The sequence below is a fragment of the Vespa velutina genome, chromosome 16 (assembly GCF_912470025.1).
Source record: "Vespa velutina chromosome 16, iVesVel2.1, whole genome shotgun sequence".
Taxonomy (NCBI): Eukaryota; Metazoa; Arthropoda; class Insecta; order Hymenoptera; family Vespidae; genus Vespa; species Vespa velutina.
The window spans coordinates 470001-482696 of NC_062203.1; the positions used below are offsets into that span (position 1 = coordinate 470001).

General features: G+C 33.1%; 1 protein-coding gene across 11 annotated transcripts in view; it reads left to right on the forward strand.

Moving 5' to 3' along the window:
- Positions 1-12696, forward strand: part of LOC124954855 (dachshund homolog 2) — a 226075-nt gene that overhangs the window by 16199 nt on the left and 197180 nt on the right. For 5 of the 11 annotated variants that reach the window (XM_047508415.1, XM_047508425.1, XM_047508426.1 and 2 more), the window contains exon 2: positions 7323-7325. The exons of the other annotated variants lie outside the window; for them this stretch is intronic. In XM_047508415.1, the coding sequence (XP_047364371.1) occupies positions 7323-7325 (3 nt within the window). The remainder of the gene's footprint in view (positions 1-7322; positions 7326-12696) is intronic. 11 annotated transcript variants of the gene reach the window in all.

Consider the following 12696-nt stretch of genomic DNA (forward strand, 5'->3'; position numbering starts at 1 on the left):
AATCGCCACTACTACCATCAGAATGGATCTTCTTCTTCGTCTTCTTTTTCTTCTCCTTCTTCTCCTTCTCCTTCTTCGTCGTCTTCTTCTTCTTCTTCTTCTTCTTCTTCTTCTTCTCCTCCTCCTCTTCCTCCTCCTCCTCTTTTTCCTCTTCTTCTTCTTCTTCTTCCTTTTCTTTCCTTTTGCTCGCTTCTTTCCTCGCGTCTTCTTTGCTTGATTTAGATTGGAATACGAAATACGAATCCCACTAATTACTCCCTCGTTTTCGAGCCACGATATTGCTCTTATTCCGGTCGACCTCGACGCCGAACTCGATTTTACTTCTCCTCCTCCTCCTCCTCCTTCTCCTTTTCCTCTTCCTCCTTTTTTTTTCTTTTTCTTCTTTTCTGTCTTCTCCTTACCACAAACGTGTCATGTATCGGGTATGCAGAAAATCAAGACGATGCATTCGTTAGCGGTGCAGTTTAATTACAGATGAATAACAGACAAAGACAAAGACAAAGACAAAGACAAAGACAAAGACAAAGACAAAGACAAAGACAAAGAGAAAGAGAGAGAGAGAGAGAGAGAGAGAGAGAGCGAAAGAGAGTGAGAATATAAATGATCAAACAATTTCTTTTCGAGCATCGTAGGCTAAGTAATTATTCTTCTATAGAATAGAATAAAGAAAAAGAGAAAAAAATTTTGTAAATTGATGAGGTCATAAAAATATGTTACATTTTATATGTACATATAGATATTTTGCGTGCATGTGCATATGCATCTCGTTTTTTGGCTTTTGCCTGAGAAAACAGACGAGACCGATCCAGGATGGTCGGCCCGTCAAACGTGGCCTCTCCCCACTTTCTCTCCTTTTCTCTCTCCCCACTCCGTACCCTTTTAAAATCCTCTTCCCCTTCTCGACAACCTTCGCTAGTCTCGCTTTGGACCACCACCGGTAACTTTCTCCCTACTCCCAATCCAATCGTTCATCCTTCTTCTCTCGAGAAGAGCATCTCTCTCTCTCTCTCTCTCTCTCTCTCTCTCTCTCTCTCTCTCTCTCTCTCTCTCTTTCTCCTTCTCTCTTTCTATTTCGTCGTTATTTATTAGCAATCGTAAGAACGATGCGCCTAAACCAATATCATTAACGGCGCCAACGCCATAGAATACTTATTGGCTTTGCGAACACCAATCGAGAAACGCAAAAGAGTGAGTTTTCTTTTTTATTTTTGTTTTCTTTTTTTCCTCTTCTTTCTTTCTTCTTTTTTTTTCTTCTTTCTTATTTTCGCTTAGTCCGTTCTCTGCTTCTCTCTCTCTCTCTCTCTCTCTCTCTCTCTCTCTCTCTCTCTCGCTCTCAAAAAAAGATAACATCTTGTACCATCATAATAATCTTTTATCGAGGTCTCAACATATCCGTGTACTATCTTTCTTTTTATTTTCCTTATAAAAGCTATGACAATTTCGATGAAATAATACAGATTCGTGAGGTTAATGAAATGATTATTGGATTAATAATAAAAGATCATGTATTTTGATTAATATTTATTTAATTAATCTTTATAATTATATATAAAATATGTGTTTGTAAATAATAAATGACTATTATTGTTTCTATGATATTTGACAAATATTAGCATAGTAATGTAGCATAATATTTATTCTTCTTTTTTTTTTCTTTTTCTAAGAATTATCATTGATTATTAAATAAATTTGATCTTATTTAATAGAGAATAAAAAAAAGTTTAGAAAACACAAGAAGAGCTTCGATCGATAAACGTTATCATCTGTGAAAACAAGTCTGTGAAACCAATCGGCTTCTGATATTTATTGTAATTTCAAACACGTGATCTCCATCTTCACATATTCGTTGTAAGCGAAACATAGAAGCGATCAAGTGTTTTGTTTAAAACAAAACTGCTCCATGAAATATTGTCTGTAAACGGTGTCTATATTCTCTGCATCATGATTCTACCGATTCTCTTGAACCCGTAGAGACTTTCGATTAAATCATTGATCAAAGAACTGTCTACGTGGAATCATTTAAAATTTAACAAATCGTTTAACAACAATCTCAAATGATTGACTCGATGAAAACTAAGTTTAGGTATACGTGAAATTTTAAGTATTTTTATTCACCTATACGAAGAAACATTTTTCTTCTTTTCTCTTTTTTTTTTTTTTTTTTTCTTTTATCACACTAAATATAAATACATGAATATGTATGTATACCTATATTATTATAAACTCATTAAAAAATAATAATACATAATAAAATATTTTCAAAGTGATCGAATGAGAGATCGAATTATTTGTATTCGTTTTGCCGAAGTAATATGAAGATGAAAAATCGGCAAACAAAAAAACAGTCTCCATTCTCGAGAAGCAGCAGCGACGGACGATTTGTTCGCGCCGCGGGAGTCCGGCTTAACGAAAATAAGCTAACTTCTCACATAATTCATTGGGTTGGACTTCGGTTTAGGTCCGTAGAGCTCTTACACCCCTCTTTTTTCAGCACACCGAACGAATACAAATAGAAATCATTAATGGCTTTCTGTTTCAACGTGTTCGAAACAAACGATAATGATTCGTTAATGATTCCACGCTTACTATATACATTAGTACGGTTAAGCTTCAACCATGCATTTCCTTTTTGCCCTTTGAAAATAGAACTTTGTACTTTGACGGTTTTAGTTTTCTCTTTTATTATACGTAGACAGGTAGATAATACATATATATGTACAAAGTAACTTGTATCGTGACTGAACACACGTTGATGGAACAAACGAAATTTCACGCGGATCGTTTAAACGATTCACTGAAACACTGGTCAGAGTAGTGTTCACAAAAGAGAAATCAAGCAGACATAATAGTATAATAAAACGTAGCTCGTGAAAAACTCATTTCAGTTAGAAAGCATTAAATATATTCTTTGCTGTTTCCTATATTTTTCTTTTCACGATCTCGATATGCATGTGAGCGTATGCGTCTGGGTTCATTCTGTCTGTGTATATATCTAATCCTAATAATCCTAATAATCCTAATAATAATAATAATAATAATAATAATAATAATAATAATAATAATAAAGAGAAAGAAGAAAAGGAATTTTGAGTCAACGTTAGACTGTTTAATGAGTGAATTTTTATCTATTTTTTTTTTTCAATTCGATGAGAAAAAGATGGATCGATCAAAACGGAACATACGGTTCTCTCTATTCTATTCTAGACACGAAACGTAAAGTCGGGATGACGAAGTAGATGCGAGTTTTCCTTTGCTGTTTTTTTTTTTTTTCTTCTCTAAACCAAAGTATATATGTTTGTTTGTGCGTGTGTGATGGAAAGAGAGAGAGAGAGAGAGAGGGAGAGAGACACAGAGAAAAAGTCGTATCGATCAATGACATAAACGTTTCGTACAATACGACCCCGTTTCTTTATTACAGTCATCAGTCATTCGGTATAAATATTAAATTCGCTAAAAAACTCAACTAGTCGCATAGGAAGGAGGGGAGAAAGGGGTGGAGAGAGGAGGGGGGGGGTTTGGAACGGGACGGGAGGGAGGGTTGAAGTTGCAACGTCAGCCGTATCTACAAAAGGCAGACGGAGGAGCAGCTGACCGATAGCAGCAGCGTCGATTGCTGGATGATTGGGGTTCCCGATATCCCGAATATTTTTCCCGTCTATCCAAAGTTCATAAGGGATCAACGAAGACGATTTTGATCTTTAAAGAAGTTAACGTACATAAGTATTTATTTTATTTATGTGGATAACATACAGGTATTCATTTTATTTACATACATAGCTGAAAGCTTAACGCGTTTAGCTTTAATGGTATCTTCGGAGTCGTGTTTACATTTCTTTTATACGACGTAACGATACGTTTCGATTAGACCTTCATTTAAGAACGAAATCATTTTCAGTTCGTATTCGACATTGTAACAGGTAACACGTACGTTCTTCTCGTCGTAATTAGCAGTTATAATATACATACGCATTTAGATAGAAATATTTAACTACGTATCGTTGATCGTCTAGAATTTGATTAAGAAAGAAATAATATATACAAGATTTTTTAAAGTTTTGATAGGAAAGAATTATAATCGAATATAATGAAAGTATAGTATTTATGTATGGGGGCGGAATGGGATGGGTATACGTGAGTATGTATTTCGATTAGTACTTTGAAAGTTTTATGATCTTTCGTTCGTTAAATAGTTACTTTTCTTCGACAATAACGTACTAAACACTCGTCCAGGTGTTATTCTAAGTGAAGTGTTTCAATTATTAAAGAACACGGTGGATGTCTTGAAGTGGTAAGTGGACACATACAGTGTGTGTGTGTGTGTGTGTGTGTGTATAGCATAAGAACGTTATTAGAGATGTAAGAGAGAAAGGAAAAAGAATGAAAGAAAAAAAGAAAGAAAAAAGAAGGAAGGAAGGAAAGAAAGAAAGAAAAGAAAAGAAGTAAGGAACGAACGAACGGATGGCATCGAGACTCGATGGAGACGAGGGAGATCATTGTTGAAGAGGAGTAGGAACAAAACTTATTTTGCGAACGAAGTATACCCAAGGGTTTCAACGGCTATTGTCACCGTCTGTCGCTGACGATAATGAAGAGCAAAACTGTATGTGTGTGTGAGAAAGAGAGAGAGAGAGAGAGAGAGACAGAAGTGAGAAACACTTTGGATGATTCTCTCCTTCTTTTTTCTGATCAAAAAGAGTACTTGTAACGAGAAGGATCACCGGCTGTTTAGAGACAAAAGAGATCCTTTTAGAAAACTTGTAATTGTCCCACGTAAGCCCATGAATTTTTCCTCGTGCTCTGTCTCTGTCTCTCTCTCTGTCTCTCTCTCTCTCTCTCTCTCTCTCTCTCTCTTTCTTTCTCTTTTTCTCGTTCATTTTTTTTTTGTTACACAACTTACGTTATTATATTTCTTTCTTTATTATTCTTCGCCAAATGGCCGACGAATCCGATGGCAGTCGATCGAATATATTTTATACCGCCTCCGGAGGGAGGCGGAGTCTTCCTCCTGATGCATTTCGAAAAGGGTGCCAAAGCTTCCTAGGGGTGCTTTCGTCACGTGACGTACTTCATAGGTGGGCTCAGACCCCCCTCTTAATAATCGAGCCATACGCGTTCGTTCACATGATTTCTCACTATAAAGATTTTATCTCTTATATTTTTATATTATCCAATCTTTCGTTCTTTTTTTTTTTTTTTTTTTTTTTTTTATTTTTTCTTTTTATTTTTTTTTTTTTCGTTGCTTTTTCACAGGGAAAGGGTCGGGGAGGGGCGGGAGGAGCGCGACGGAGAAGGAGGAGGGATGAGGGGAGGTTAGAGGTCGTATAAAAATATTAGAAATTTTGTGAAATTCTCATCTCCATGTAAGTAGGAACATACAGGGGGAAAAAAGTATTATGATGGAGATGAACGCGCATCCTCTTAACACCTCGGTAAATAATCACTTTTGTAGGCATATACATGTATGTATACTTTCGAGCACAATGAGATTTAGCATTAATTAACGAATAAATTAGCATCGCTGAGCTTGGCGAACTCCAGTGATTACATTTTAATGATACCGACTATCAAGAAGGAACAGTAACAAGAAGAGCAGTAGCAATAGCAAACGATTCATGTTTCTCTCTCTCTCTCTCTCTCTCTCTCTCTCTCTCTTTCTCTTGTTCTCCATCTATCTATCTGTCTATCTATCTCTTTCTTTATAGGATAAAGATATATACATACATATATATATATATATATATATATATATATCTCTTTTTTTTCCTTTTTATTATTTTCTTCCTCTTCCTATCAAAAAGGAAATGTATATCGCCAACGAGGGAGTTATGTACAACAACACATCATTTCTATTTATAATTAGTTTCATTATAATTTTATGTGTTGAAATCATTTATATATATATGTATGTATGTATTTAACATATAATTAAATTTTTTAGTTAAATTAACACAATGTTAATAGGAACAACGAGAATAATTCAAGCAAGTATTTCGTCAACGCTTTAACCTGTATCCAAGAAGTAATTTATCAATGTCGCAATTTTTTTTTAAATATCTTCCTTTTTTTTTCTCTCTTTCTTTTTTTCAAACAAAATTATGAAAGACGCATACAAAATTTGTTCGTTAGATAATCAACGTTTACATGGAATCATTAAAGAAGATAGATATTTTTCTTTCTTTCGAACATAACATTTTTTTATATATGTCTCGCATCTTTATTATAAATATATGAGAAAATTGTCAAGGAGTAATTAGCGATTAACTTTACCATCCATAAGACTTGTCGCTTTTCCTCTAGTCTCTATTTCTACCTCTCTCTCTCTCTCTCTTTCTTTCCTTCTCTCTCTTTCTCTCTTTCTCTCTTGGTGGGCCCTCTCGAAGGGCCACGTCTCGGAGGGAGACTCAAGAGGGCCGGAATTGCATGTCAGCGATATTGCACGCTGCATTATGCATTATGTATGCGAATACGGTGCCGCTTTCACGCTCGAACGTATTCTACGTAGGTACATACATACGTACATACGTATCTATGTAAGTACATACGTATGTTACGCGTCGTTGAACATTTCGTTAAGTAAAGCCGATCAAAATGGCCATAGGATACTCATCTTATACGAACTTTATGGTATTCGGTATTAGAAATACGTTTAGATCATCTTTAAGGCCAAGGTCGTCGTTTATAATTTCTTTTATTTTCATTTTAATGCATAATGGATATATCAATGTATATAAATGTGCTCCAATAATAACAATATTATTTAAATATATATATATATATATATAAATATTATATGTTTATTAACGAATCGGTTTAATGACGTTACAACAATGAATTTTTACGTTTGTACATACGTACATAGATATATAAATACATACGATATCGATCAGTTCTTTCTAATTCACTTGACTTTTTAATTTCATCGCATGATTAATTTCAATGATTATTATTATTATTATTATTATTATTTACTATTTTCAAGTACATTGGATGATGAAAAACTCGTGTTAATTTTCGTTTTTCTAACATTACTATAATGATTTTTACATACATATATTCACGAAGATCTTACAATTGGATAAATAAAGTAAAGCATTTATTTTTGTCAATGGAATAATTGTCCTACGTTAAAATGAAACGTATCGAGTTTCTCGATTATTTCTTAGACGCGTTAAACGTATCATAATCGAGGGAAAAAATATAAAGGAGAAATAAAAAGAGAGAGAAAAAGAGAGAGAGAGAGAGAGAGAGAGAGAGAGAGAGAGATGGATAGATGTAAACCAAGAAGATAAAACGACGACGTATGTGATTTTTACGGTGTGAAGAAGGTAGCAAAGTTACGGTGTTAACGATTAAACTATAGATAAAAGTTGGAAGTATATTGTATTTATACTGCGTTACATTTACATGAAAGAAAGAGACAGATATAAAGAAAAATAAAAGAGAGAGAGAGCAAGAAAAAAAGATAGAGACAGTGAGACTTGACATCGAATAATTCTCGAGTTTTTCCACCAACTGAGATCTGAAATCAGAATTCTTTCGTGTGAAATCTACAATCTCTCTCTCTCTCTCTCTCTCTCTCTCTCTCTCTCTCCCTCTCTTTCTATCCTTTTTTCGATTATAAACGTTCTCATACTTGTTCACATACGAATATACATATAAAACTATGTATAGGTATGTATGTACGTATGTAGTTATGCATATAACGATCACTGGTAAAAATCAACGTCACAGTTGATTCTCGAGTATGAATATGTAAATAGTGTTTTATAGTCGTAGGACGTGGACGATGGGACTGGGAACGATAACATTTTTATTAGGAGTTAATTTCATCTTAATACCGGCAACGATTCATTAAAAAAAAAAAAGAAAAAAAGAAAAAAAGAAAAAAGAAAAAAAAAAAAGAAAAAAAAGCAACGTAAAATCGTCACGTGTGTGAATATAACAAACAAAAAGAGTTTAAGAAAAAAAAAAGAAAAAAAATAACTAATAAGTACTTATGTACTGGCACATGACTTTTTATTTGTTAGATAATATTCAAATTATTTTACGATATATTTAGTTTTTATAGCTTTTTCCTTTTTCGTCTTTCTTGTTACTCTTTTTTCTTTCCATTTTTCTTTTTTTCTTTTTAACCAGAAATACGTCAAATAAATCCAAGAAGGATGGTAAATAATAATTCTTTTAGAAATACGAGTAAAGGAAGATGATTAAAAATAAATAGTAAATATCAATACGTGGCGGCGGTTCTATTCTTTAAAATTTTTAATAATATTTAGTAAGTCTACATGCGAATGAAAAAGAGATTAAAAGACAAAAAAGAAAAAAAAAAGAAAATAAAATCGTCGAAGAATCGTCGTAGTAAAATTGTCGAAAAGCGAAATAATAAAATATTTCGTCGTATAAACGAATATTCATGAATTAGAAAATATTGTAGAACAAGGTTTGCCGAAATTGAATAACAATGTTATGTAAGTGTAAACAAAGAAATTATCTCGGTATATGTTACAATCGAAAGTAGAAGTTAATCGGAGTGACGCGTCCGTCCGTCGGATCATGCGTAGATAAGTATGAAATTTCTTAAATAAACGCAAGTAAATATTTGAAAAATATTTTTCTACAAATAATCGATACATTCGAGGAATGATAGTGGATGATGATATTAGGTCGATAGAATAACATTCGAAGTTATATCCATGTTTTTGTTTTTTTTCTTTTTTTTTTTTGTCTTCGACAAAAACGGGATTATTTCGTTAATGTATCGTCGACAAGCTTTTGGAATCGAATCATCGAATAGTAAGATTAGAACAGATAGTTTTATGAACAAATGGTCCATGGTTAAGCGTTTTTTTTCTTTCTCTCTCTCTCTCTCTCTTTCCATCTATCTTTCTTTTCTTTTACTCTCTCTCTCTCTCTCTCTCTCTCTCTCTCTCTCTCTCTCTCTCTTACTAGTATTCACGTACCGTGCGCGAAGGTTCTTAAGATCTTAAGTGCAACACAGGCCCTGGGAGTTATGGTAACCGTAAATAATCCCACGACTACGGTAATGGCAATACCTGAGCACCGAGGCATCGTGATTGTGCACGCCGCTACGTACAGCTATTTACTCGAGCCGAGCAACGACGCTTCTTCTCTCTTTCGTTCTTTCGTACTTTCGAGATTTCAGATAGAAACGAGGAGCGTGTTATTAGACGAGGTTCTTTCTTCTTCTATACAGTCGCATACTTATCTCCCCTTTCCCTCTCTTCACCCTTGAATCTTGATTTTTCTATCGAGGATCAATAGTTATTTCTTTCTTTCTTTCTTTCTTTCTTTCTTCTTTATTTTTCCTTTTTTTTTTCTTTTGTTTTTTCTCTCCTCCTTCTCCTCCTCCTCCTCCTCCTCCTCCTCCTCCTCCTCCTCCTCTTCCTTCTTCTTCTTCTTTTGTTTTATTTATTTTTTATTTTTATTTTTTTTTCATTTCATCATGCCAATTATCTCGAGACTGTATGATATCTCTTTTTAAAGTATTCTACTATGGGTAAAGAGCAAGCAACTCGTGCTAGTGTTCTTGATGATTTTAATATTCGTCTTTTTTTATTCCTTTTCTTTTTTTCTCTTTTTTTCTCTTTTTTGTTTTTTTTCTTTTTTTTTTTTTTACAAGTAAGCACAATTTCAAGAAGCATGTGTATTCGTTTCTATAGATACGATCAATCGTATAAAGCGAGAATTAGAATGATTTATAATTATTATGTGTCCTAATACTACTTATACGTATTATATACATATATATATATATATATATATATATATATATATATATATATGTATCTTTGGGTATTAGATGGAAACATATTGTAAAAGTAAAAATAAAATAAAAAAAAATAAAAGAAAAATTTGCCATCTTCGTAAATTTTATGTTCGTTTAATAATTGTTATACTTTATTGCACTACGTTTACCAATACGGCAAAGTAGCTTTATCGTTGAAATTTCCATTTGGATACACACGGGTGTACCTGAAAGATTATGTAATGTCGGCCCCACGGGGAGAACGGTAGCATCCGAACGCATAATCGCACCGCGGGTGTCATCTTGCATTTAAAAAGGTGCCCAATTTCTCGCCCCCAAAGTTCTCGACGGGTGGCAAGGGGTAGACGACGTAGGGGAGGATATTTCGTTGCGTAACTTAGCGGACAACACTCGCCATCGATGTTTATGCCCTTCTTTTAAATGCCTTCTAAACCTCTCTCTCTCTCTCTCTCTCTCTCTCTCTTTCTATCTCTTTCTATCTCTATCTCTCTGTCTTTCTCTCTTTCTCTCTCGAAATTATTTACGCCCCGATTATCACACTAAATGGGTCTTCGCTGGATTTTACGCATCCCCGAATTATTTAAGATACGTTCGGGAAAAAGAGACACACAGTAGCAACGAGGAGAAGGGTCGCTATTGACGCAAAGCCCTTGCGCTTGATCTTACCGTTCCTCTGCTTTTCGCGAGAATAGAGTAAGTTTTTTTTTGTTCCTGTTTCTTTTTTTTCCTTTTGCTTTTCTTTTTTTCACTCTCTCTCTCTCTCTCTCTCTCTCTCTCTCTTCTTTTTTCGATTCACGTCCTGCATCGCATTAGCCTCTCCTTTTCGGCATATTCTTTTATCAAATAAACGTCTCGACAGTGATATTTTTATATAAAATCGATATTTTTTATACGTCATTTCTTTTTTACTATACTCATGTACTATATATATTTATATTACGAAGGGCTAATTAATATTTCAGATTTTCGTCGTTGTTGTAATATTAATAACGTTATTAATAATTTGATTATACATTCTATTTTATATATTGTAATACATAATGTAAATATGAATCTTATTATAACGACTCCGTAGAAATATCTTTTAATTATGTATGATATAAAATGAATTACGACGGTAATTATTAAAAGACATTTTGTTAATAAGTACTTACTTCGACGAGTGGGAACGAAAAGTGGCATGTACGTACATACGTACGTGCTCTCGCAGAAAGAAATAATCGTTTTCTTGTCAGTTTCCGTCGGCAGGAAACGGAAGGTATTTATAAAAGCTAGCTGACACGATCGGAGAAAAAGTATGTAGGTACGTTAAATGCAATTACGAGAGAGTTCCATTTCATTTCTATGAGTTCATAACGAGACAAGGAAAGAAATAATAATAAAAAAGAGGGTTACTTACATTCGTGTTAAGTGATAAGAACACATTATAAATGACTATCTCGTTAATTACCAAGTCATTTTTATCGAAACAACGCGTCATTTAACTTAACATTTTCAAGTCTCACGCTAACACGAATAATTATATATATATGTATATATATATATATATATACACAAGGTTTATTTTATTGTCAACATTAATTAGATATTTTTATGCACCATCTTATTGCAATATTATATAATATTCTTGTTAGAAATTACAAGAAATTATTTAACAGTTTCGTTATCGATAATTATAGCGTTCGACAATTAACAGGCCATTTTTTTATTACAGCATAGGTTCATAGTTTATACAAATTATTATTTTTTTTTATTTTTTTTATTTTAACCATCATCTTCGTTCATTTTATTCGTGACACGTGATTTTAGTTTTCATCGAAAGTGCTATGAGAAACAATCATTCTCGGTCCATTGGGAAAATTATTCCAGTTAGTAAATCCACGAGCTACGGTAATAGGAATTGCAAACACGCGAGATTAAACGAGATATCGTTTCAAATAGCTATCTCTCGAATATGACTGTTTCGGTACGATGTAATAGTAATATACATATACATATAAATATATATATATATATATATATATATATATATATATATCACGATATCATTTTTTCCCTTGAGGGTGGCAGATCTTAGCGCAATAATCACGTTTAAAACGCATTCGTTTCAATTTCTTCGTCATTCAAGCAGCCAAAGAGACTTTCCTTTCTTTATTCAGCCAGGCGAGAGATGAAATGGAAATGCAATAAAAAGTTGTAATCGAGAGAGAGAGAGAGAGAGAAAGGAAGAGAATCGTATAGTCAGTTACTTGAAGGGGAGCAAAAGAGCAAAGCAGAGAGATTATTAGACTTTGAGTTTTATCTTTTATTTTATTTTCTTTTTTCCTTTTTTTCTTTATCTTATCTTTTCTTTTTTCTATACTATTATTTCTTTCTCAAGCGAAAACGCATTCGACACGGAATAAAGTAATGGACGGGGCTGTTATTATTCGAGCATGAACGTCCTCGAGGCAGCAACAACTTTTCTCCCTTTTATATACATATAGTGAGTTTTAAGAAAAATCTGCATTGTATAATTTCATTTTTTTTTTTGTTGAAAGTTTCGTATCATTTATAAATGGATAGTATCGATATATTTTTCTTTTAAAGATATGTATTTTATATATATATATATATATATATATTTATGTGATATATTTTATTTATTTAGATATAATATAAGTGTATTTTTCAGATTTATACGTATTAATTCTTTTTATTTTATATATATATATCTAATTATGAAATATCTTTGACGAGAAACAAAAATATAACACTTGATAAAATTCATCGAGGAATCAACGATGAAAATAACGAAATTCATGATAGAAATTGAAAAATGGAAAATCGAACGAAGTCATTTTGCTCTCGTGAACGATTCAACTGATAGAAAAGGATGTAGGGTGTAGGGATGAGCTTTTGTACAATTC